Below are 23,247 nucleotides of genomic sequence, written 5' to 3'. Positions count from 1 at the left end.
GACACCTGTGTCTAGTCATTCCAGCAATCACGACGACGCGCATGATGTAGTGTATTTTGTATATGCCAATTTTGTAATAATAATAATAATAATAAAAAAAAAAGAAACACACACGAGACAAGAGAATGACATGATTTGAAAAACAAACAAAAATGAAAGGATTTGTTTTCATCATGTCGTTGTGTGTGCCAAGGCCAAAGAATTATCAACAATGTTATAATAATAAAGAAAAAAAAATTAGGGTCAAATTTGGCGGAGGTGGGTGTAGGGGGGGGGGGGAATAAAATCAAACAAAAAAAAAATATATCCGTCAATACAGCAACAGTATATCTATAATGCATAACGTCGTATTTTTTTTGTTTTGTTTTGTTTATCGATCTTGTTTCATTCTTTTCTTTGTTTTGACTTATAACTGTAGGAGGTCTAGTTGATTCCGCCCGAGTAGCGAAGCGACGCCAATCCGTAATTGCAGCTTGGCATCGGGTTCGGGTACATCGAAGAGAAACCTGCTGGCCAAATAGAAAGACAGCACAATTACTTTTAAAAAAATAAACAAAAAAATGGTAGCATCGGGATTGGTGATGGATCTAACTACGACTTTATGAATGACTTGAGTAGCCTGGGAATTTTAAACAGGAGGGAAAACTAATTCGGCACCTGTTGGGCGCACATCAAGTCAAAGGCACAAGAGGAACCGCCGTCGTAGCGGCTTTGAAAGATGGGGGGGACAAAAAAAATGGAAGAGCGTGAAGTCGTCGCACATGGGCAAAGAGAGTGACGTGAAGGAGGAGAACATGTAAATCAAATTCAAAAAAAAAAAATTTTGTGTGCGGATGAAGAGCACGGATGCCACTATGCTCTTTTGCATATCACCATCAATTAGCGAAGAAATGGGGGGGGATGCGAGTTAGGAATGAAACGAATAAGGATTTCAACCAAAAAGAAAGGAGAGACTTACCCGACTGCATGAGAGCCAAAGCGGCGGCGTGGTGACTCGATGGTAAGGCGCTGCTGGCGGACGACGAAGAGTGGGCCGTCAGGGCTGCACTGCTGCTCTTCCAGCTGCCTACCGCGTACAGTCCATCGACTAAAAGCAACAAAGAAACATAGAGAACCCTCGCGATTGTTTTTTCTTTCGTTTCAAATTGAAGGAGGGAGCAATTTGATTGGATCAACAAAAGCCTCTAATGGCGTCAGTTAAAATGTACGTACAGCTGCTGGGCGACGGGACGGTAGGGGCCGTGCGGGCTGCGAAAGACGCCTGGTCGGACGCGGTCAAGTCCGACGGAGATTTGGCGCCGTTGACGGGCGGCGACGTCATTGACGAGGTGGAGAACGACGAAGAGGACGATGAAGCTGTGGTTGCAACCCGCTGGACGGGCGACGTTGTCACGTTCGTGGCCGACGGCGATTGGAGCGATCGTTCGTTACGTCTGAATTTAGCGCGCCGATTTTGAAACCACACCTGCAAATCACGGCATTTATATAATTCATCGTTTCTCATTGAATTCGTTTGCCTCCCTCTCCACATCAAGACAAATGAAACCGAAACGTTTGCAGAAGCGCACGGCAATTGTTTCCGTCTCTGCATCTTTTCCCATGGCACCGTCTCACTCTAAATATATCGGCCAAGTGAATGGCCCTAATTGGAGGAGACAGTTGATGGGTGCGTGTCAGCCGACGACGGTGCGCCAGCAGCAGCAGAGGAAAGAGAGCAAAGCACAGAATGAAAAGGCCAGTTCTCGCTAGGGGTGTGGGTGGCCGGATGGGCGGAATGCCGTCGTTTGTCGGAAGAAGTAAGAAAACTATCCTTAGCCTCACTCTCCCCCCCCCCATGTCTACTGTTCAACTGCTGGGGGGGGTGCGTCAGTTACCGAAGAAAAGATAGGCGGGACGTACAATTCCTTCCTTTCTCCTCCCACAGACATACACAAAAAGAAAAAGAAGAAGAAGAAGAAAGAATTCAAACATGAAAGAAAAAGAATAAAGACGACAAAGTCGTCTGCCTATATCCTGGCGGCGCCGGACTGGACTGCTCGTATGCAAATGGCCGAGCGTACAGTCGAGACTTTGAGCTCTCGATTTGGTCGGCTAAAGGAAACCGTGTGCGCGTCTATCTAATTTGATTTACATATTAAACCTTTGACCTTGTCAAACGTTATGCTATCCATTGCCCCCCCCCCCCATAAAGTCTGCAATCAATTTGCAATCAAATGAACGCACGTGTAACCATGAACGCAAATGAAAAACATTCAAGAAATTCGAATTTCGATTGCTTTCTAACCTTGAGAGGTGATTGGCGAAAACAAAAAAAAAAAATTGGACATGCAAATGATTGAAAACGCCATTGACGCACGAGGCGGTGGCCGAGTATAAAAAGGATAGATTACATTCAGCGCGATAATGAAGCTATTTAGCATTGAAGGAGATTGATGAGCGCCACCCGCGTCTGATCCCGTTGACCTATTGGCATTTTCTTATTGAAAAAAACAAAAAACAAAACGAAAATCTAAAATATCGCAACAACAAAAATAAGAGCGAAATACAAGAAACAAGTCGAATTACGAAACACAAATTCTGCGCGGCAGAATCAGAATTGAAATGAGCTCATTGATCATCGACGACTATTTATGCGCTTCCCAAAATGTCGTCACAATTTTTAAATCAATCCAAAAATAAAGGAAAAATGAATTCATGAATATTTTTTTTTTTTCTATTTTCGTTTAAGCATCGCCATAGCTTTAAAAAAAAAACTGGCGGGTGCAAAGAGAGTCGCATTTCTAATACGCGCAGCGGTTTATTGCTGACGGTGCGCAAATCGTCCGAGAAAACTGAGATCGGGTGCGGGATTTTTTCTTTTTCTTTTTTTTTAAACCTTTTGATCCCTAACCGATTAAAAAACCAACTAGCCGGTCCATCTTTTTATGAAGATGGGGGAAGAAAGAAAAAATCAAATAAAAAATCAAAATCACGTAGACAAACGTAATCGAGATGAAACACACCGAAACGGGAAAGAATCAACAGAACGTTCTCTTGTAACTGATGCCAAATCAAATTTGGATCGAGTGACGATCAAATTGCGACTATAAACTGCCGTGCCCGAGTGCCAATTCCAAAATTTTTTTTTTCTTTTCGTTGCGATTCATTTAGCAATACATTTTTCCGAGAGGGAAGGGGAGCAGAGAGATGTGCGAGATTAACAAACAAAAAATTGGAGCGACCGTCGTTGATATTGTTGGACATCCCAAAATGAAACGGGGGTGTTGTTTTGCATTTCCGCAGTTTTAACACGAATCTGCAAATAGAAGCTTCGATTCAATTTCTCAATGGCTATCGTATGCAAATATCAAGCGACACCGATTTGAAAAAGAAACTGTAAAACAAGAGAATCTCGACTTCAATCTTTGCGAGGCTTTTTGAATAAACGTCCTCAATGACCTCCCCCCACTCAATCCGACCGACGACCATTTTTGTTATTTTATTCATTTCTCTTGTCTTTTCGTTTGAAACAACACCGGGCAAACGGAAGACAGAAAAGAAAAAAAATAAGGAGAGATAAAGAAAATTTTAGAAAAACGATGCCGGCACGTTAGAGAGGCGGACGTAAGGAAAAAAAAGAGGGGGAAGGGCAAATAAGATCGAGAGTGAACTGTTAAGTTAAAATAAAAGGGAAACAACATTTGTCTTGGCTTCATTAAGCATAGCCAGCCAACAGTTGTCACTTCACTTTGGCCGAAAAATTCCCGAGCAAAAATACGAAACAAAAAATGTAAATTCCTTTTTTTCCCCCTCTGTTTTCTCATCATCCATTTATCAAATGTTATTTTACTCCCCTCTTCTTCTTCTGGGGGAGGTTGTGACAGTAAAGGAAAGAGCTGAAATAGAGCGGAAAATAAATGGAAGAATTGTTTCTGCGTTTTCTTTCACGGACAACTTGGGTGCGGAATTGAATGAAGGACGTCGTTTTCGTGTGTGTACATCGGCGCCCTTGTGGTCGTTTACACTGGCGGCTCTTGACATCCGCACATGGCAACTCGTCGTAATAATAATAACAGACAAAAGAAAAAAAGAAAACAAGCAAAAACAAACGTACTTGAACTCTGGCTTCGCTCAGGCTGACCCGCTTGGCCAAATCTTCACGGACAAACGCGTCCGGATAGTGCGTCCGCTCGAAGACCTTCTCCAACGCCGACAGTTGGGCGCTGGTGAACGTCGTCCGATTGCGACGCGGTTTTTTGCTGCCGCCACTCGACGACACGCTCGACATCGAGTGATGTGGATGGTGACGATGGTGGTGGGACATCAACGGCGATGAAGGTGAAGACGATGACGAGCTGCTCCTTTTCTTAGCGCAGTTCTTATTGGCAGGATCGCCGCCGGCTTCTGATTCGTCTGCATTTTCAACCAAAATGAAACGTCAAATACATTTTTGTATTTGTTTTTAATTTTTTTCAAGTTTAATGCAAGCAGACATACCGTCGCTTTTATCGGTGGCGTGCGATGATGTCTCCGAATCGTCCCTGACGGAGGCGATCAGTCCGTGCGCTTGGACCGGTGTGGGCGATTGGTGGGCGGAAGGAAGGGCCACACCGACGGCGGGAATCAACGGGTCACCACCGGACCCCACGGCAGATGATCTAGCACCTCCTGTTAACGAAGGCGATTCCATCTGATGATGATGGTGATGATGGTGTTGAATGAGGCGCGTCACGGAGAACCTTTTGAGCGTGTCGGCGGCGGCGGCGGCGGCCGCCGCAGCCGCCGCGGCCGCTGCGCAATTGTCGTAAGGCATCACTGGCCATTGCTGATCCTGCGCCAGCAACGATTGTTGTTGCTGATGTTGTTGTTCTTGATGCTGTTGGTGCTGTTGGTGGATCTGTTGGTGTTGCAGGGAGGTCATCTGCTGCTGTTGCGATCCGCCAAGATACGGCAAGAAATAATCACTTTGTTGTTGTTGTTGTTGTTGTTGCTGACTCTCCATCGACGGCGTTATTCTCTGATAACTGCTAGCCGAGTTGCTGTTGTTGTTATTATTATTGTTGATGTAGAAATTGCTAAACTTGTCACTGGCCATCACCGTCACGTCCGGTTGATAGGCCACGGCGGGGGTGCTGCTGCCACCGCTGGAGAATCGTTCCAGGTAGGTGTTGACGGCCAAGAGATCGGCTGTGCCTGAACCGCAATTCGATGATGGGCCGAGATGGTGACCACTCGCATTCAAATAATTCCCTGCCGATCCACCGATGACTTGGCCACTACCGTGGTGGTGATGATGCTGGACCGTCCCTCCCTGGTTGATGCGCAATGTGTAGGAAGCCATGACCGTTGCGACCCGACACTTCAAGTGTCTATCAAACTACTGAATGCCAGTCGAATAGAGTGGCACGGCTATAGTTCTTCTCCTCCTTCTTCTTCTTCTTCTTCTCCTAGGCGATGCTGAGCCCTTTTTTTCCAGGCTCCTCCTCCTTTCGCTGCGATCAGCTCGAACAGCGCCAATGGAGCTCCGACCAATCAGACAAGCCCCTTTGCCCCCCTCAAAAATAATATCATTTCAATCTCTTCTATTCGAATATTGTAGCTGAAAAAAATTACATTAAATCAAATAGTGTGTGTGTGTGTAAGAATTTAGTTTAAGACTAGATATTTATGTATGCACACTACACCGGAGCCATGTTGGGATTACAACTTAAGAATAGAAAAGAAAAGAATAAAATGATGTTTTGTTTTGTTTTGGGGTTTGCCTTTTTTATTTTTCTACGTACCATTGATGAAGGGCGCTCTGATTGGTTGTGACATAACGACGTGCAGGGCGCTCCAGTCCCGATTCCCGCAATGCTGGGGCCGCACCGGGGAGTACATTTTTCTCTTTTTTCCCCCTTGAAAAGACGTCGTCATCACTTACGAGGATGCAGGCAGAGTGATGAAGGCACCGAGAAAAAAATTTAAAACAATACCAAAATAAAGATAAATATGCATTTAAGATATCTCCGTTCCATAAACGTTTTGGAAAAAACCAAAAAAAACAGGAGGGTGTCAATGCTAAGAACGAGACACTCACATTAGCGCTTTGTTAAATCTGCACGAATGGACGATAGGTCGGACCTCCAGTTGAACATTGCGAAAAACAAAAACAAAAAGAAAAATGACATGATTCAAATTGATTTAAACTATACTTGCGTGGCGTTGGCTATGATGGCCGTCTTACGTTTATTGGCAAACGTTTGCATCTGCTCGCTGTGCGCCCTCCTCTTCCCGATATCCTGCGGCTGAATTTCGCTGGATGGCCTGGCCGTCACGAGCTCCTCTTTTCATTTTTTTTGCTCAGAAATACATAAGGTATGAGCTGGCCTGTTCCATCAAACGCGACGCGCCGTGACGGAACGCCGTCGCATTCCTGCGCTCTTATACAAGCCTCCCCCCCTCCCTCCCCGGCTTGTTTTGTTTGTTTTTTGTGCTGTACCGTAACAACATAATAGACCGAACGTCTATTAAGACAATCAAAGTAAAAGTTCTTGGCCTTCCCTGCTCATTAGTCCAACTCAGTCACCATATCCGTCTTGCGTACCGTCATCCGCGGCCTCCCGCACGACCCACCGCAGACCCAAGAGATGCCCTCACCCCACCAAACGGCAGGCCAAATGTTCAGATCAACAGCTTATAAATAATCGTCAGACTCAATTAAAGAAGCGTCGAGAGCTTTCAAATGCGACATGCCTCATTAAAAAGAAAAAAACAAAAAGATGAAAAGGGAGGAGGAGAGTAAACGAAGTAAACGAATAATCAACTTGTTAATTATTTGTTGATCAATAGTTTTTCAACGTGTTCGCATCTATTGATTATGCGCATTAGTCTAATGAGAAAGAGGCCACAAGTGTTAAATGCGGATGATTCAAATTGGCCCATCACTGCGCCAGTGCACGCGACCCTATTTATTCAATTATCTGCCATTTAAAATTAACGAGTCCCATCTCTTTAAGACAGACACAATAATTTGAAACAAAAAAATAAAGGGGGGGTCAGTTAATATGAGATGAAACTATTTACTGGGATGTATTTTTTCAAAAAAAATCAAATAGAATTTAAAAAAAAAAAAAAAGACCCCCGGTGCAAGTCGCCAGTGAGACGCCTGGACCCTTGAAACGGGATACGTTCAAACCATCAGGCCGCCATCACCATCGAAAATGAGCAAAGTTTGAAGGGGAAAAAAAAAAAGCGTATTGTGTTATCGGCCTACGTTTTTAAGCTCTAAGCTATGACTTGTTGCATTTCAAAAACAAAAAGTAGAGGCAACTATTCGAAATCCGTGTCGCACGTAGACTGGGGGTAGTAATGGATCCTTTGACGATGGAGCGTCAGCAAAGAAAAAAAAAAAGGTTGTTATTGGCTCGTTGTTTTCTGCTTGTTTTGGATGAAGAGCGGTGTCATCGAGGCTATGAAAAATGAAACCGTATCACCTCGCATTTTTACTGTTGGCCATTGCGTCACTTTCAAATCGTTGATGACGCGCTACAATTTTGTTTGGTTTTTTTACTACACCGCTGTAAGGGCGAGGCGTATGAAATAACACGGACTGTGTTTTTCGAATGCCTCTTCTTTGAAAACAACTGAAAGCGTTATTATGCAGATTGATATTAGAACCGCTGAAATCCGTTGAGTAACAGCCTCCACACCAGTTTTTAGTATGCGGAAGGCTATTTGATTGAAAGGGGGGAGGGAAAAAAAAAAACAAAAGAAAAACGGATTATGATTTTGTATCAAATTGCGCCGACGTCTCTATTAATTTTTATTGCCCTTCCATATATTTAAAAAAAAAAAAAGGAGGGGGGGGGTTATCAGGAGGTTAGACGGTTCTACACGGCGACGTATTAAATGGCAAGGCAACACGAATCCCGTGATGTGTTTTTTTCTTTCACAACGGTAAGATGTGCAGACAGATAGTGCTGCCATCGTTTCCATATTTCAAATGATCGGCCCACTTCGATTGATTATTTTCGCTGTGTCATTCAGCGTCTTCTGTTCAATTCGCCCTCAATCAAAGATGAGGCCCATGTTACATCTAGTCATTACGTTAGCGACAAAAGTCGCGAAAAATACGGTGTATATTTAAAATATACATTAGGATGAGGTCACCGCCTCTGTAATATCAGAGGACCGTCCACCAGCAACGTTGCTTTGGCTGACGGGCCGGCTGGTGGGTGCGCTGACCTTTTTCTACAGACAGAGCCGACACTCGCCGCCTCCAAAGGCTGGACCACAGTGTCAGCTGTCACAAACCGTCTATATACCCTTCTCTCTCTCTCTCTTTTTCTCTATTCTTTTGTATATGATGCATATCTACTACATTTGAAATGTTTTGTTGGGCGTGTCAAACTCGTCTCTCCCCCCTTTTTCTTTTTTTTTGCTTTGGCCAGCCACGATAGAAATGCCATGGATGAGGTGCATCGATCTGACTCAAGTGCTCTATTTTTTTTTTTGTGTCAACAACATTTCATGTTTCTATCGGCATAACGTCATCCAATGCGGGTCTGTTTTCCTGGGTTATTTCTGTGTATCTTTTTTTTTTAAAAGTTTTGTTTAACTCGATCCTCATGAACGTCAAGACTTGAGGCTGTCACCAAATACTACGAGATGTTATTGTACTGCAAAACAAAAGTAGAAACAGCTGATAGTTAGGCCTATACGTTCCGATGTCTCCTGGCGCCATACATACAACAACAGTAGCCGGAAAAAAACAAACGAACATCAAAAGACGTTTCGTTTACCTCTAAATAGGCCTTCGAACGATTTCGAATTCCTGATGCTTCGTTAGGGGAGTGTAAAGAAAAAGAAAAAAGAGCAACTCACCAAGTTTTGAAAGTGCGGGTGTGTGTGTGTTGTACAGGACGTGTATGTTGCGCATCCATTGCGGAAGTATGCGTTAGTCTTTTCTTTTTTTTTTTTAGGCCTTTAAAAGTAAATCATTTCGTATGGCTGAGGGACTTGTCGTCGTTCAAACATTTCCTCCCCCTCTTCCTTCCCTTTTTTTTCTAGTTTCACATCCTTCCCTTTTGATTTGGTTGCATGTTATTATGCAACCCCCCTCCCCCCTTTTTTTTCAAATTCTTATTATTATTTCCGACGGGGGAATTCCGTGATGGCGTCAACGAACGAAAAGGGGGGAAAGGGATGTCGCATTCGATTCCGGTCAACTCGTATGCAAATTTCCCTTGAATATTCGCCTTGCTGCCCATTTTGCGGATGACACAATCCGTGGGTTCTTGCGTTATTAGATCATCGTTGTCACTCCAATGAGCAAAGCAAAGCCTTTCCGGCGTTGGCTGTTTCAGTCAAGTCTGGTTAAGTCAAAGAAGTGATGATTGGACATCAACTTGTTGGCCGAGCTGTCAACAAGTATCATCGTTGCTTCTGCTATAACATCATATAGAAATTAGGCAACGTCAGTCCGTTCTGAAAACAAAAAAGAAATGAAAAAACGGTGAAAATCGGACACCCGGACGTTCAACTTGTCTTGACGTGTTTGTCTATGCAAATGGCTGTTGTTCTTTTTAAATGGCCGTCTTTGTTTCTTCGGTATCGTTGAGGGAGGGATACAGCGATGATGATGATGATTGAATTAAGTGATTAAGACAGGCGGTTGCGCGGTCTGGCCGTCGCCATGGAACACGTCGTGCGGCTGAATGCGAGTGTCGATGACTTTTGCCTCCGTTTGCTGTCTGTGCGTTTCATCGGATCTCCGTTATGACTCATCCAGCAGCAGCCAGTAAGGGCTCCTCTTTCAACAAGCATCGACTTATTGTGTACGCAGCACGACCATCATCCACCATCGCAACACTTCTTCTTGCTGAGGTGTTCAATGTTGGGTTTCATCTGTCGCCCGCAATACGTTCAAGTACATCCATCCCAAAGATGCGACTCGTATCGCTTTTGTTTTCTTGTTCCTTTCAAACCAATCATTGCCTTCGGCTGTCAATTCACAATGAATGAACGTTCCCAGAGTTTGACGTTCTAAACGGCTTGGTTGCGTGAAAACCCCGTCGTTGTGATGTCACAGGCCTACAGGACTTTCGTTCCGACACGCCATCTTGTTTTCTTCCTTTTTTTTCTTTTGGCGTGAATATAATACGAACGATGTTTGCCTCGGGCTATTGAACAAATTGCCTGGCGATGGAAGAGTTTCATCCATCAATCAAAAAAAGAAAAAGAAGAAGAGACGATTTTCTAATTCTTTTCCCGTTTCTCGGAAGCGGACTGAATAGCGCTGACTCTTTGTGTCTATAGATTGTGTTGCTTATAGTGAGCGAGTTTCAGAAAGCAAATGGCCGTGCAAAAGCCGGCGGGCGCGACAGGTCATATCCGGGCAACAAACAAATAAAAAATCAAATGAAAAGGCGATGGAAAATGGAGACGTGCGTTTTTGGTGCACGAAACACAAAGTATAGAAGAGGATACGCAATCTGCTTGTCTCCATTTCTCGTTTCTTTCTCTCTTGTCTCGTTTCTCTATAGCCATTCGAAACAACTCGACTCCATATGTGTTTGTAAACCCCCCCCACCCAGCCACCCCGTGTAACCGTAGCTAACGCAAACTGCGCGCTCAGGGGTTATGTCTACATTTACTAACGGCGACTATGTGGAACCACGGCCAAAGAGAATTGATGACCTGCCCAGGGCCCAGAGTTGCTGAAACGGAGGGTGCAGTTAGAAAAAGAAAAAAAAAAAAACGATCAAGAAAGAAGAACTTCGATTTTTTTTTCCGAACGGGTTACGCCTACGTAATGAGATGGAACATACACACACACAAAAAAAAGAAGAAAAAAGGGAGTTTGTCTTTGTGCGTGTACGGCTCGTCTCGACAGTCAAAAACGACAAGAGAGGGAGGAAAAAGGCAAATAACTCGGAGAGAGAGAGAGAGAGATGTTTAAGGAGGGGAAAAAAAATAAGAGAAATGTCGTCCATCAAGCTCTCAAATTAGCACCCCCTCTAGTCTGTGTGACGACTCTTTAAACCAGATTTCCCCCCCTTCCCTCAACTGCTTCCACCGCAAGACTCGTGCTGGTGATGCGGCCGTCCCCGACTTTTCCGCCTCGGAAGAATCGACGGACGGTTCCGCATGGCCAGTCAATGATCGATGATGAAGACTGGCCAACAAGTAGAGAGAAATGTAATCCAAGATGACGAATGAAATAGAAAAAAAGAAAAAGAAACAAGGGAGAGAGTCTAGTCTGCAATATGCAGACTAGAAATGGCATGTTAACGAACGTCTTTGATTGCCAACGCTAAAAACAGCCGCATTTAATCGGCCATTTCCCGGGCTTGTCATAGAGACGACGACAACAGGATAGCCGATTCAAAACGATGTGCATACATCTACGGGTTGGGATAGGGTTAATCTGTTTCGGCAAGGGAAACCGATCGACATTTAATCGCCCTGCAATGGGTTGCACCCAACAAAATCACGCCGTCTTATGTTCACGCAGGAAGCGCCAGTAACTCAACACCGTGCCAGGCTTTTTTTAAAATCCGAAAAAATCCAACCATTTTTTTTCTTCTTTAATTAACGAGATTAGCGCACACACACACACATCAAAATAAACCCGGATATGGTACAATATAGCGTTCCACTTTATTGTGCCAGACGTCAGACATAAAATGGCATATTAATTCTTCTTTAAAATACAAAAAAAAAACAAAAACATATTCATACACGTATAGTGGCAGAAAGTGTTTCGTACGGCCATTGAGATAGGCCCAAGTGGGTGGGGGGTGACCGCCGTGTCGGTTTGTCGACATAACACTTGTCGACAAGCTTGTCGACTCCTTATCAGCATAAACCTCTTGTCTGCTTGTTTAAGAGCGCAAGAAAAAAGGGGGGGGGAGACTAAACGCGGTTCTCTCACGAACGGAAGCCTCTCGGATGCCAAGAGGATGGACGCTGTTGCGTGCGGAGCTACGTTTCAAACAGTGGGAGAGGCTTTTATCTTTTTTTGTTGCTTGTAATATTTCTCTCTGTTTCTACCATCGCGCCATGTTGATGCGTGTAAATCTTATTAGGGTCTCTCTCTTTTTCTTTTTCAAGAGGAGCGGAATTTTTGGCAGACGGCCAATAGGGACAAAGAGAATGCGTAGCCCCATCTTTTGTAGTGTGTGTTTTTTCTCGTGTTCCCATTTCAAAGCCCGACGAGCACATTTTAACGGCCAACAAAGATTGTCAAAACTTAGCGGACAGATTTACTGGGACCTCGTCGGTTCTACGGCTGTCTGGAAATACTACTCGCCTGCGTGAGTGCCCCTCACCTTTTCGCTACGGGAGGAAGAGGAAATTCCAATGGATCGTTGCCTCTCTAAACCTCGATCCTTGTTTTCACAATTGCGAGAAACGGTCGGGAAGAAACGTTGAAACTTGTTCCCGTAAGTTTCGACATTTGCCTATTTAAACGTGACGATGGCCAACGACTGACTTAGGTCTTGTGTTGCGCAATAAAAGAGGCATCCGATTGCAAAGAAAGAAATTTAAAAATGAAATAAAATGAAGGGAGTTCAGTTCGGGAACGTTGAACTGTTCGTTTTGGAATTAACGAGTCGCTAAAAAATTGTTTTTTTTTGGTTTTGATTTTGTTTGGTGAAACGAAAATCGATGGGCTAGGGTGGATAGGATGATTGAATTAAAAGAGGGAAAGAGAAGGGGGGCGTTAACACGTTTCACTTCCAGAGGACGCATATGTCGGCATCGGCTTCAATTTTTTCGTCCAATTCGTGGTAGGACATGCCCGTTCGACAGCAAATCTCGTCGTAAGAGGCCACTCCGGTGCAGAGCCGATGCAAAGAGGTCATTTGTTTCTTGTGCGATCCCCGTTGCGTCTCCGGTTTGTACACCGGATACTGACTCATTCAAAAAAAAAAAATGGGCGAGAAAGAAAAAAGGGAGACAGTTCAACGGGAACGTGTTACTCGATAGGGAGTCGCAGAAAAAGAAAAGAATGAAAGAGAGGAACGCACTGACTAACCTTGCAAATCCGACGAATGATGCCTTGCAGGACGCCGAACTGGACTAGTCGGTGCTCGTCGATGCGCAATGCGTGCGGATTGAAGCGCAGACACAGATCTCTGATGGTAGTACCGTAAGTCATCCCACTGTTACGAAAGAACGTAAAGGTTTCATTAGATCAGTTTGCGTATGAATTTTGGAAACGCAAAAGAAATCAACTCACCAGTACATTTGGAAAACATCTCGAAATGAAGGCGGGTGTCTATCTAGAGCAGTAAAATAAGGATTGATAAGTTTCAATGTAGAAGATGATAAGATAATTTTAAAAAAACAACAACAAGTGAGTCAGTTTTTTACCAGATTTGGCAACAAAAGTGATGCACTCTCTGCTCAAGTCTGAATTCATGGGAAGCTCTCGGAGCTTTGGCGTGGCAGCGTACATGTTGCTGTACTGGAAAATGGGAATGAGTTGGACGACACCATAGTATCTAAAAACGAAAAGAAAGTCAATAAAGGAGATCTTTAACACAGGGATCAATACAATAAATTTGCTTACAAGAGATTCTGAATACAGGCCTTGACCAAACCGATGTCTACGTCGGCCTCGATTGCTACTCTAGCAACGTGAATGCGTCCATCGATGTACGGCAATACCTACTCTTGTCCCAAAACCAGTTGTATGCGTAAAGATATTGTCAAAGATCCATTGTTCTATGAAATAAACACCTGTTTTGTAGTCAGGTCCCAATAGTCTTGCTTTAGCGGAGAAAACTCCGACGTGAACACAGGGACGTGGTGGTCAAATACGGGAGGGGGCTCGGCGGCTACTTGGATTACTTTAAGGTGTAACGTTGACGTCCCAACTAATTTTTAAAAAATGCTGAGTAAATTAAAATCAAAATAAATCATCTTGATTTACCTGTGACTGTGCATAACCCACAATAATTGAGATCACTGAGAATTTGGCCTAAAATTTTGGGCAACAATGCTCTGTTAGATTCAGTGGACAGAAAGTTTTGTTCCACTTCCAGAGTCACCAAATGCTCAGCTAACTTCCTAACAACTAGCTCAAATTGTACGGTTCTGGCATCAGAATCGCACACAAAACACAGATTGAAAATCAAAAAGTTGCGTGGATACTTCTCATCTGATATGCGCACAGGATATCCTACAAAAGTGAAAAAAAGAGTTAAGCTAGAAATCTAAATATGAAGCATTGAACAAGCAAATTGCACACATCTTACCTGTTATCTTGTGCCCCAACACATTCACTGTAATGATACAACTATCTAGTTGCTCTTTAGGAATGATATAAACGCTAACTGCATCAAATATTTCCTTAGAAACATAATCTTCTGGCACCTAGATCACAACAAGTGTTTTTAAAAAATTTAATTAAAATGGTTAGAAACACAAAGTACCTGATAGCTTATTTTAGGTCCCAGGGTTGGATGAAACTCGGAAAAAAATATGGCTTTGATCATTTTTCTTTTTATGTAGCCAATATGATTCTTGGATTACATTACACGAATATTTAGGTTACAGAAACACAGAACGGAATTTCTGAAATAATGATCGTTGAAAGAAAACGTGGGTGACGACCAGCTTGGCTACTTCCTTTTTCTCATGTACCATCTGAAAAACCATGCATCGTCTTCTTTACTTGAGCGGTGGTATTTTCACGTAATAAGTGTTCTACTGGAACATCTTCTACAAATGAATTCATTTAACTTTGACCAACCAATGAAATTTCGAAAGTCTGTAGTGGAAGATTGCTGATTTATCACGAAGAACAATCGTTGAACTGTGATAAAACGACCGCAGTCGGCACGGTGCTTTCAGAATCTCCAAAATATGCAAATGAAAACAACACCAGCAGTGCCACCTTGCGAGGAGCCTCTTATCTTTCTCAAAAGCAACATTGGCTTCTCAAAGTATATTTGAACGTGCAATTTCGGCTTTCTTTAACAGTCATAAAAGATACTAGATGCGCTTAAAAATAAGTTCGTGACACAGAAGCAAGTTTATTTCCACGCTTTTCATTACCACTGCTGAAGCACCGTTTTATGGTAGTGTTTAGTTTGTTGTAACACGACTTTCGCTAGCATCACGTATGCGTTCTCATGGGTTATTATAATAGAGAGTAGGTTCAGTCAAAGGCCAAAGTAAGAGGTACCACCCAACAAGACCGGCAACGAATGCTGAAGCCAATATGATCCTTTTCCAACCTGTTTGCCGACCAATCTCACCAAAATCGGGAAAACCCATCACGTTACAGAACGCATGCGCCACGCAAGGCGCCACGACATGATTCGTGCGAATAAATAAAAAAGCCGCATACATTCCGAAGAGGGTAGTGTAGGCAAACTGAAAACCTAAAGCGATAGAGGCACGTTATATGGACTCCCCTTAAAATAACGTCCAGTTCTCTTATTATTTACATGAGACAAGTAGAGACTGCAACAATGGCATACCCTGTCGCCAACGCTCGATCATGTGGTGGAAATGCCCTAAAATATAAAAGCCTTTAACCACCATTAATACACACAAATTTCTTTACCACCTTACCAACTCCAAAAAACAATGGGCTGACTAGAACGGCTTGTGAAGTTAAATAGCATTTGAGCAGCTGGGGAAGCATGCATGCTCGAAATGTAAATTCTTCCGAGATCGGGGCGACAATTTGATTGCGAATCCATAATATATCTTGCAGGTTAGTCTTCCAACATTCTGCACCTGTAACCAAAGCAATAATTTTATTTATCCCACTCACCTACATTGTAAAATTAAACTCACTGAACATATCTTTCCATGACCCATCAAAAAATGTGATGGTGATTGGGCCTAAAAAGAGGATAGATGTCAAAAGCACTGGTAGTGAGATGGCTGACAATAAGCCACTATATCTTAAACCCAATAAACTTAAAAGATCAATTGATTCCTAAAATTTTAAAGAATCATAAATTATTAAAGTTTAAAGTTTTGAAAATGTAGAAAAAACCTTCATTCACCTTAGGGTTCATATATTTTAATGTGATGTAAACAATGGCTGGGGCCACAAACAACATGCAGAATGCACTGATAAACCTCCGGATCACAGTTTTGGGGTGATTTCTAAGAGGATTAAAAACAATATGCATAGAGATGATTTCTGGTGTCAATTAAAGCAATACCTATCTTCAGTTGACTTCCAAACATAGAGGCTTCCAACATAGACAGAAGAAAGTATAAAGCAGGACAAATTTGCTGTTTTAGAACAGCTCTCATCCATGACTGTGCTGATTATGGTCGCTGTTAAGCAATCAAGGTTTGATCATCATGAGCGATTTCAACTGCGCAGTCGACTACAGAATTTTATGGGGAGATTAATATATAAATAATAAACAGAAAAATAATATTAGAATGCTTATAGTTGTGTATCGAATGAGAAACTGAACTAAGGCAACATTACCCGTGTTCGCGGTTTGTCAGTTGTTGAACGATAAGAAATTGATGTTCGTCTGCTTTAAAAACTAACAAGCCATCTAGGGGCAGGTGGGTAAAACACCTGAAACTTTTTAAAGTCGTCTGTTTACTTGTTCACGTCACCCAGTGTGCTGATGTTGACTTCGAAAAATGGCTGCCACTTTCACAAGAACTTCTTTCAACCCAAATAAGAAACCTAGTGATCCTGAAAGGTAAATCAAGTCCATGAAATTTGGCTAAGACTTTGTGTCAAGTTAAGCTTGACAAGTGTTCTGTTTTCATCATCCTTCAGTTTGTTTCTTTCTTGGTGTTTTCTTTGACAGATGGATTTGCATCTACCCTGCATACATCGACAGCAATAAGACTAGAGTAGCTGGTCGCCGAGTTCCTAAATCCCGTGCTGTTGAGCGACCTACTTGTACTGAAATAAGTGATGTCTTACAAGCCGCTAATTTCAAGGTAGGAATTGAACCAAAGTTCTACTCAAGGGAGTCAAGCAAGGAAGAGGAAATGCGTGGAAGAGTTAGGGTCCAGCTGAAAAATGAGGATGGATCACCTGTCAATCCAACATTTCCCACTAGTAAGATGAACAGTATGAATTTAGAAAGAGGCTAACATGACTGACATGAAATATTACAATAGGAGATTCATTGTTTTTATACATTGGAGAGAAAATTCCCCATTTAAAAAGCAGAGTCTTCAAGTCAAGTGGAGAAGGACAAGCAGCCAACCAGGGTGGTGGTGGTAAGAAGAAAGGCAAAGGAGGAAGACGTTAATTGGACAATTATGTACAAGAAAAGATGAAAATAAATGAAATTACATTATAAACTGTTTGAGCTTTTCTATTTTTAGTTCTCTGTGTGAACAAAAATATTTTAACAGTAATAGTAAAATCCTAGCAAACTTAAAACTTCTTACAGTTTAGCCATGTCTTCTACTACCCCAACAACAGCAACAGCTTCAATTTCAACTCTTCCAGCCTATTTTAAAAATTGCTTTTTAACTGGATCTAAATGGATAAAAATTTCAATTATATACCCTAGGCAAAGCAGCAACCTGGTAGGCAGCACGAGCAGGAAAATTTTCTGTAAAATCTAAATAGAACAGATTTCAATAAACCATTTATGCTATAAGATTTATAAGTATGGGTAACAACTTACATTGGCGATAAATTTCATTTACTTTGCCAAAGTCATTAATGTCTGCAAGCAATACGGTAGTCTTAACCACTAAACATATTGAAACCCAGAAGTATGGAAATGATTATGAAAAATTATGCTTTCTATACCACAAACTTTTGTTACCATTTTTATAAGAAATTCCAGCTGCCTCTAGAATATGGCCCATATTATCCAAGGCTTTCTTTGCTTCAGCCTCAACCCCTCCAGGAACTAATGACCCGGTTTGGGCATCAAGTCCTAGCTGTCCAGAGATGTATAATGTTTTGTCCACTAGAACAGCTTGACTATTTTGATGGCAATGTAAGATAAGCAAATTTTATAGACAGTGCTCAAGAAATATTACCTATAAGGACCGATGGCTGCTGGAGCAAACGATGAGTGAATAATGCGACGTAAAATGGTGTTCGACATGATCGAGTTTGAAACTTAGAATGAAGAAAACAAACTATGTTATCAATCGAAAGAGATTCTTTAGAGAAAAGGCTACGTGTTTCCCGACGGGTATTCTGCCAAGATCGCAAATGACCTTATTGTTACGACTTTTCACATCAGATGGCGAAGGCGACGCTCACGATCTTGAACGAATTTCAGGAGGAAGGGTCCGTTAATGTTTTCCATTTGTTTTCATTTTCGGTGTTGCTGGGCACAAATTGACACAATTCCATCTTAATTGAGTGGTTGTTTTTCCCTCTTTTCCTAAAATTCCAAGAAACTGCAAATTTTCGAGGTAGGGAATTCGTGAGTTCGTCGGGATTGAAGGAGGAGAGATCAAAAATTCCTGATGGCCGCTTTCTTTTTTTCTCACTGCGTACCCCGTCCAGTGGATGGCCTGATACGTATATCGTGGTGTGTTTTGAAACTTGCAACAGCTTTGTTGTGCTGTAAGTTGTGCTATGAATGAAATCTGATCTCCAGCAGATATTTGAATAGCGTATATGATGTAAATTGACCGATTTTCAATATCACGTCATTCGGTATACCTGGCAATCAGCTACTGGCTAAGACGCAACGGCCACCATTGTCGTTTTCCGTGACAAGGCTACCTAACCTTACCATAGGTTCGCAAAGTCCGGAGTATAGTACATCTACAACAATTCCCGAATTTGCAACTCCATTAGGATTCATAACACGAACCCATATAACCATCTCTAAGCGGAAAAAGAATGTGCTATGTGGTAGGACGTTGTTTTTTTTTGTTTTTTTTTATTGCTAATTAATCTGTTACATTGAGAATCTCTGTTTTAATCTCATTTCAGATATGGTTGATGTGTATGCTGGGAAGTTGGACGGCATTCGCCCAAGTTATCAGCCGGCCAATGCCAAAGGTACTTGAAGTGGAGATCGGCAAAGAGCGCTTGGTAAAATTCTATTTAGGTAAGGTAAATAGTAGCGTATTAATTTGCAAATTTATTTAATTAAATTCATTTCTTTTTGTAATTTATTGCGGATGTTTCGTTCTTCTGTGAAGGCAAGGACGTTAATGAGGAAACCATAAAAACGATAGAAAAACAGAAGGAGGTAACAACAAATTATGCAACACCATTAGAGATAATTTCACATTTATGTGTATGCCTTTTATGACATATTCACGCCCAAATGTAAAGCTGCTGACGACTTTCCTACGCCAGAAAGAGAGCCTTCTCCCATTGCCTTCGCCAGATGATGGAGTTCAAGCAGCTTTCCATTTCTACAAAGTCGAACCAATGAAAACAATGAATGTCACCCGAATTTCTGTCATTCCTAGTGACTTTGTTTTATTGAACAACGGAGCCGTTATGGAACCGAACGATCTGCGTTTTACTACCCCGGTCAAAGGCAATTATTATTTCTCGCTGACAGTTGAAAAGCCATTGGAGGGCCCATATTCAAATCTGTTGGTCAAGTTCTATCGTAACGGGACCGTTATTTTGCCTACGAATCCCGAAGAAAAGGGCGTTTTGCATACGGTAATAACAACGAAAGATGGCCAACCGGAGGAAGATCAAAACTGGCTTCTTCGAAATGTTGAAATGACGTTGCCATTGGAGGCTAACGATAAGGTTCGAGTGCAAATTGAAGTTGACGGTGATGAAGAAAACGAACAAAGTTTAGCTACCGACAAAATCACGCAGTGGTATTACGGTATCACTTCTTACAGAGGCTTCATCATCAAGAAAACTTAAACATTTTCAAGGACATTGAATATAATTCGAGGTATTACTATATACCAATCGTGATCGTTCATTTGCTATTTGGCCCTCCACGAGTGTATTGGTGATATGTGATGGAGTCAAGTCAAACAGTTACGTTGGCATTACAAAAGCAAAGTAAACGTTTCATTTCCTTATCACAGCAGACAACCTTAATCTAAATAGTAGCACGCGGGGGCATTATACACCGGTATATCTGCTGATAGCAATGTTTGGACATATTGATCTTGCACGTCATCAACAAAACTAATATCGTTATGCGCGAATGACATACGAGATCTCAATCAAAATCAAACCGTGACACATTAGTTTTTAGTCGCAAACGAAAAGCATTGATTCAAATGCCACGTATGCGTATTTCAATAACTGCTGCGTAATCAATAGAAAAATACATAAGTATATCATACCTTCTATAAAAGAAGGTGTTTTGAATATTTCAGAGATGCGGTGCCCTACTTATGAATAATTTACAATTCCCGATTTTCAAAATGACGTTGACTACGTGGTGTTCATCAAGTGACAAGGAGTAAAAGTCCACTAGGGCACTAATCAGCCATGTCAAATGATAGTCTGATAATTATGTGATTAAATCATAGCGCACATATCCGATATATGCTTGACTAGTACGACGCGTTGTACACAAATGATCTTTGGGATCTTTGGGTTTTGGTGATACGATTGCCCTTTATACTCTTGCGTAAGTTGGCAGACGTTGTTTTTTGTTAATATTTTCTTTAGCAATTAATAGTGATTTGCATATCCGGTATAAAACCGGTACATGCAGAAAAGGTTATACCGCATTATTTTGTTGAACTATACGCCATGGATTGCACTTTCTTGCAATTATGGTTCATCCGGAAGAAAGAAACATAATGCTCATAGAGCGGAAAAGAAATGCGAATTGAGTTAAATTATTGTAAATTAATGAAGTAGTGATTGTTTTCGAAACTATTCGTTAGATTACACTCAAACCCAGAATGTAAATACGTGTGAAACTGTTGAAAACGGTTGAAAACATTTAGTTGGATAAACATCATTGCATTGCATAAGTCTATAGATATGGAACCGATACTGTAGTCATGTGTCCTCACATAAATATACGTGAGAACCCTAATGTTATTGGAGAACAAACAGGGTGTTTACATCTTGCGCAGTTTTGAAATATATACAAGCATTGAATTTGATGGACCCAATCACAGGTAGGCCTATATAAAACACCGCAAACTAATTTCTGTGTTTGTTTAAACAGAGTGTTACGCTGGGATCACGAAATGTCCCATTTACTGAATTATTCTGTAAGACTTGACGTCAAACTGTTGCGTCATTTCGAAAAGCGCGTGACTCCTCTTTTCGTTCTGTTATCGATCTTGAAAGGTCGCACCATCGAAGTTAATTGCTGTGATAAGACCCAAGACAATGTCATAAATAGGAAACCCACGTTTTTAAAAGGACATCATTCAATCGAGTTCACTTCCTTCAAGAACAATGAAATTGACCATTGCCTACCTTTTCTCCATCCTTTACCTTAGTGCAGGTATTGACTTCTTGCAATCATTTGTCTTAGAATCGTTAATGACCCTTTCTATAACCAGGAGCACCGACTTACGATGAACGCATCATAGGCGGTGGGATCGCCTCACCTGGGCAATTTCCGTACATCATTTCATTGACTGAAAACAATCGACATTTCTGCAGTGGCTTCATTTACAGCGAGAAATGGGTCGTCACGACAGCGTCGTGCATCGTCGGGTAAGACTGTTCATATATATAAGTCACATACCGATTTTAAATCCCCTTGTTTGTTATCACGATGTTTAGAAAAATTGCGAGTAACCTGAAAGTGATTACGGGACAGCTGGATTTCACCACACCTGATCCTCATGAAGAAATCCACCCAGTTTATCGAATTGTTCCTTTCAGCGAATACGATGCCACCAATCAGCTCCACGACCTCGCCCTTCTTCAGGTATGTCAACACTTCCTCCTTCGACTCACTGCGTTTCATTCCAAAATGTTGTTATGTATAGTTGACGAATAATATCAGTTACGTCACTCCCGATGGAGTTTACTTCATCAACTACAACGAAGTTGATTTGACGAACCCAGAGGCCATAATCATGGGATGGGGTGCCTATCAGGTATATGGGTCACTCATCAACATAACCAAAATTAGCAAGTTCTGAATTTTAAAAAAATTTTAATTAATTAGGAAGGAGGATTTGAATCGATTAGACTTCGCTACGCCACGACAGCTATCCAAAATGAAATGGATTGCGGGGATTACACCGGCTCAGACTTCCTATTGGCAACCATGATTTGCACAAACGCCGCAACTACTACCTGTAGCTATACAATTATACACCTAAATCGGATTAAATCCTAATGAAATTTGATTGGATACAGCAGCCACTGCTGGTGCTCCGTGCCAGTACGACCAAGGATCGCCTTTGGTCCAATACATTAACAGCAAACCGACGGTGGTGGGCGTCATGTCGAAGAACAGAGGCTGTTCTGTGGATCAATCCAGCGTGTACACTCGCTTGTCCGTCTACTACTCCTGGTTTCTGAAGACAGCCGGCCAGCAGGAATTGGATAATACCACCGTCACTACCCCGGAGCCTGGAATTACCAACACAAATCCTGTGACAACAGCAGAGTCGGTTGTCACGACAGTTACCGAACCGGCCGTTACAACTGCTGAGACGGAACCGGCCGTTACAACTGGGACGGAACCCGATGTTACAACTGCTGGGACGGAGCAGGATTCTATTTAAGTTAGTTGTGATGTCAACATTTATATTGCAAATTATGAATTGAAAAGAATGTTCATGTTGTATAATAATATAAAAGGGAATATAACACGTATACCACGCAATGAAACAATTCAATTTGTTTGGACGTCTTGAACGGTGCAACTCGTCATTGAACACGATCGGACGAAACGTTCTCTCGAATATTATAGGTAATAGAAGCTACATGTCAGTCTTACCTCAGTTGGAAGTGACAACAGCATTTCAAAAACAAAGTATATAGATAACAGAGATTTGGAATGCTGACGTGATGATCACGTATACGTTCGACACAAGAGAAAAATTAGTTCATGCTGTACACATTTATTTCAATAAGCCAATTGTGAAGGTGAGATGTAGACACGAGAAGTTTACATCAAACTCGTTTCAAATGTTGAATATCAACAAACAGTCTCGTTACTTGTCGATTTGTTTACCTACAGTTGATGCAGACTGTGAGTAGACATCACAGGAGACTATAACATCATACGTGAACTTGGTTATGAACTGATTATCAGCATTGTACAGAGTTTGATACCAAGTACATCAACAAATTAAATGTTTCTATTCCATTAATCGATGAATTAAATTTCAAAAAGTATAAGCGCAAATATGTTCGTGTCATTGAAAAGATGATGC

General features: G+C 41.9%; 7 protein-coding genes across 13 annotated transcripts; 3 read left to right on the top strand and 4 right to left on the bottom strand.

The window, feature by feature from the left end:
- Positions 1–395: 395 nt before the first annotated feature.
- LOC116931352 (homeobox protein goosecoid) lies at positions 396–5,947 on the bottom strand. 4 transcript variants are annotated; one of them, XM_045178971.1, is made up of 6 exons: positions 5,763–5,947; positions 4,477–5,533; positions 4,094–4,392; positions 1,213–1,465; positions 959–1,087; positions 396–509 (listed from the first exon to the last, which is right to left on the bottom strand). In XM_045178971.1, exons 2-6 carry the CDS (start codon positions 5,318–5,320, stop codon positions 424–426), a joined length of 1,611 nt encoding a protein of 536 aa, XP_045034906.1. In that variant the 5' UTR covers positions 5,321–5,533; positions 5,763–5,947; the 3' UTR covers positions 396–423. The 4 variants fall into 4 exon arrangements, with proteins under 4 accessions (XP_045034906.1, XP_045034898.1, XP_032794805.2 ...); XM_045178963.1 differs by having other exon boundaries at positions 4,477–5,523; XM_032938914.2 differs by having other exon boundaries at positions 4,477–5,947.
- A 5,651-nt stretch (positions 5,948–11,598) lies between these two features.
- LOC116931353 (GATOR complex protein NPRL2) lies at positions 11,599–14,858 on the bottom strand. 2 transcript variants are annotated; one of them, XM_045178977.1, is made up of 10 exons: positions 14,726–14,858; positions 14,406–14,619; positions 14,229–14,346; positions 13,904–14,152; positions 13,711–13,847; positions 13,541–13,638; positions 13,342–13,472; positions 13,208–13,250; positions 13,004–13,130; positions 11,599–12,878 (listed from the first exon to the last, which is right to left on the bottom strand). In XM_045178977.1, exons 2-10 carry the CDS (start codon positions 14,466–14,468, stop codon positions 12,699–12,701), a joined length of 1,146 nt encoding a protein of 381 aa, XP_045034912.1. In that variant the 5' UTR covers positions 14,469–14,619; positions 14,726–14,858; the 3' UTR covers positions 11,599–12,698. The 2 variants fall into 2 exon arrangements, with proteins under 2 accessions (XP_045034912.1, XP_032794807.1); XM_032938916.2 differs by having other exon boundaries at positions 14,406–14,846.
- Positions 14,859–14,988: 130 nt separating this feature from the next.
- On the bottom strand, positions 14,989–16,566 carry LOC116931357 (CAAX prenyl protease 2). The gene is made up of 7 exons (XM_032938920.2): positions 16,436–16,566; positions 16,158–16,328; positions 15,996–16,098; positions 15,781–15,925; positions 15,553–15,720; positions 15,426–15,494; positions 14,989–15,359 (listed from the first exon to the last, which is right to left on the bottom strand). The coding sequence occupies exons 2-7, from the start codon at positions 16,253–16,255 to the stop codon at positions 15,106–15,108; spliced, it is 837 nt and encodes a 278-aa protein (XP_032794811.2). The 5' UTR covers positions 16,256–16,328; positions 16,436–16,566; the 3' UTR covers positions 14,989–15,105.
- LOC116931361 (signal recognition particle 19 kDa protein) lies at positions 16,522–17,277 on the top strand. The gene is made up of 3 exons (XM_032938926.2): positions 16,522–16,661; positions 16,773–17,029; positions 17,092–17,277. Exons 1-3 carry the CDS (start codon positions 16,600–16,602, stop codon positions 17,223–17,225), a joined length of 453 nt encoding a protein of 150 aa, XP_032794817.1. The 5' UTR covers positions 16,522–16,599; the 3' UTR covers positions 17,226–17,277.
- LOC116931362 (2-iminobutanoate/2-iminopropanoate deaminase) lies at positions 17,276–18,154 on the bottom strand. Its single transcript, XM_032938927.2, has 5 exons — positions 17,974–18,154; positions 17,754–17,914; positions 17,610–17,678; positions 17,488–17,543; positions 17,276–17,429 (listed from the first exon to the last, which is right to left on the bottom strand). Exons 1-5 carry the CDS (start codon positions 18,039–18,041, stop codon positions 17,364–17,366), a joined length of 420 nt encoding a protein of 139 aa, XP_032794818.1. The 5' UTR covers positions 18,042–18,154; the 3' UTR covers positions 17,276–17,363.
- A 58-nt stretch (positions 18,155–18,212) lies between these two features.
- LOC116931360 lies at positions 18,213–19,956 on the top strand. 2 transcript variants are annotated; one of them, XM_045179018.1, is made up of 6 exons: positions 18,213–18,357; positions 18,452–18,511; positions 18,622–18,805; positions 18,887–19,004; positions 19,099–19,148; positions 19,235–19,956. In XM_045179018.1, the coding sequence occupies exons 3-6, from the start codon at positions 18,794–18,796 to the stop codon at positions 19,790–19,792; spliced, it is 738 nt and encodes a 245-aa protein (XP_045034953.1). In that variant the 5' UTR covers positions 18,213–18,357; positions 18,452–18,511; positions 18,622–18,793; the 3' UTR covers positions 19,793–19,956. The 2 variants fall into 2 exon arrangements, with proteins under 2 accessions (XP_045034953.1, XP_032794816.2); XM_032938925.2 differs by lacking the exon at positions 18,452–18,511 and having other exon boundaries at positions 18,218–18,357.
- A 1,273-nt stretch (positions 19,957–21,229) lies between these two features.
- Positions 21,230–22,694, top strand: LOC116931355 (coagulation factor IX). Of its 2 annotated transcripts, none has more exons than XM_032938919.2 (6): positions 21,230–21,353; positions 21,412–21,568; positions 21,638–21,785; positions 21,847–21,957; positions 22,029–22,161; positions 22,226–22,694. In XM_032938919.2, exons 1-6 carry the CDS (start codon positions 21,305–21,307, stop codon positions 22,591–22,593), a joined length of 966 nt encoding a protein of 321 aa, XP_032794810.2. In that variant the 5' UTR covers positions 21,230–21,304; the 3' UTR covers positions 22,594–22,694. The 2 variants fall into 2 exon arrangements, with proteins under 2 accessions (XP_032794810.2, XP_032794809.2); XM_032938918.2 differs by having other exon boundaries at positions 22,223–22,694.
- The last annotated feature ends 553 nt before the right edge of the window (positions 22,695–23,247 follow it).

Source organism: Daphnia magna, linkage group LG1 (assembly GCF_020631705.1).
Source record: "Daphnia magna isolate NIES linkage group LG1, ASM2063170v1.1, whole genome shotgun sequence".
In the NCBI taxonomy this organism is placed as follows: domain Eukaryota; kingdom Metazoa; phylum Arthropoda; class Branchiopoda; order Diplostraca; family Daphniidae; genus Daphnia; species Daphnia magna.
The sequence above is the reverse complement of the archived record's forward strand: the minus strand, read 5'-3'. Positions and strand labels throughout refer to the sequence as shown.

Coding starts and splice junctions, on each gene's coding strand:
- LOC116931352 (XM_032938914.2), bottom strand. CDS start 5,320: ATGGCTTCCTACACATTGCGCATCAACCAGGGAGGGACGGTCCAGCAT. Junction 4,393..4,476: donor CGCCACCGATAAAAGCGACG/GTATGTCTGCTT, acceptor TTGAAAATGCAG/ACGAATCAGAAGCCGGCGGC. Junction 1,466..4,093: donor TGAGCGAAGCCAGAGTTCAA/GTACGTTTGTTT, acceptor CGTGATTTGCAG/GTGTGGTTTCAAAATCGGCG.
- LOC116931353 (XM_045178977.1), bottom strand. CDS start 14,468: ATGATCAAAGCCATATTTTTTTCCGAGTTTCATCCAACCCTGGGACCT. Junction 14,153..14,228: donor GTTGGGGCACAAGATAACAG/GTAAGATGTGTG, acceptor TCACTTTTGTAG/GATATCCTGTGCGCATATCA. Junction 13,848..13,903: donor TGGGTTATGCACAGTCACAG/GTAAATCAAGAT, acceptor TTTAAAAATTAG/TTGGGACGTCAACGTTACAC.
- LOC116931357 (XM_032938920.2), bottom strand. CDS start 16,255: ATGGATGAGAGCTGTTCTAAAACAGCAAATTTGTCCTGCTTTATACTT. Junction 15,721..15,780: donor GTCATGGAAAGATATGTTCA/GTGAGTTTAATT, acceptor CTTTGGTTACAG/GTGCAGAATGTTGGAAGACT. Junction 15,360..15,425: donor GCAGTCTCTACTTGTCTCAT/GTAAATAATAAG, acceptor CTATCGCTTTAG/GTTTTCAGTTTGCCTACACT.
- LOC116931361 (XM_032938926.2), top strand. CDS start 16,600: ATGGCTGCCACTTTCACAAGAACTTCTTTCAACCCAAATAAGAAACCT. Junction 16,662..16,772: donor AAACCTAGTGATCCTGAAAG/GTAAATCAAGTC, acceptor TTTCTTTGACAG/ATGGATTTGCATCTACCCTG. Junction 17,030..17,091: donor CAATCCAACATTTCCCACTA/GTAAGATGAACA, acceptor ATATTACAATAG/GAGATTCATTGTTTTTATAC.
- LOC116931362 (XM_032938927.2), bottom strand. CDS start 18,041: ATGTCGAACACCATTTTACGTCGCATTATTCACTCATCGTTTGCTCCA. Junction 17,679..17,753: donor TGGAATTTCTTATAAAAATG/GTAACAAAAGTT, acceptor CAATATGTTTAG/TGGTTAAGACTACCGTATTG. Junction 17,430..17,487: donor AGGTTGCTGCTTTGCCTAGG/GTATATAATTGA, acceptor TTTTTAAAATAG/GCTGGAAGAGTTGAAATTGA.
- LOC116931360 (XM_045179018.1), top strand. Junction 19,005..19,098: donor CTTGGTAAAATTCTATTTAG/GTAAGGTAAATA, acceptor TCTTCTGTGAAG/GCAAGGACGTTAATGAGGAA. Junction 19,149..19,234: donor CGATAGAAAAACAGAAGGAG/GTAACAACAAAT, acceptor CCAAATGTAAAG/CTGCTGACGACTTTCCTACG.
- LOC116931355 (XM_032938918.2), top strand. CDS start 21,305: ATGAAATTGACCATTGCCTACCTTTTCTCCATCCTTTACCTTAGTGCA. Junction 21,354..21,411: donor CATCCTTTACCTTAGTGCAG/GTATTGACTTCT, acceptor TTCTATAACCAG/GAGCACCGACTTACGATGAA. Junction 21,569..21,637: donor ACAGCGTCGTGCATCGTCGG/GTAAGACTGTTC, acceptor CACGATGTTTAG/AAAAATTGCGAGTAACCTGA.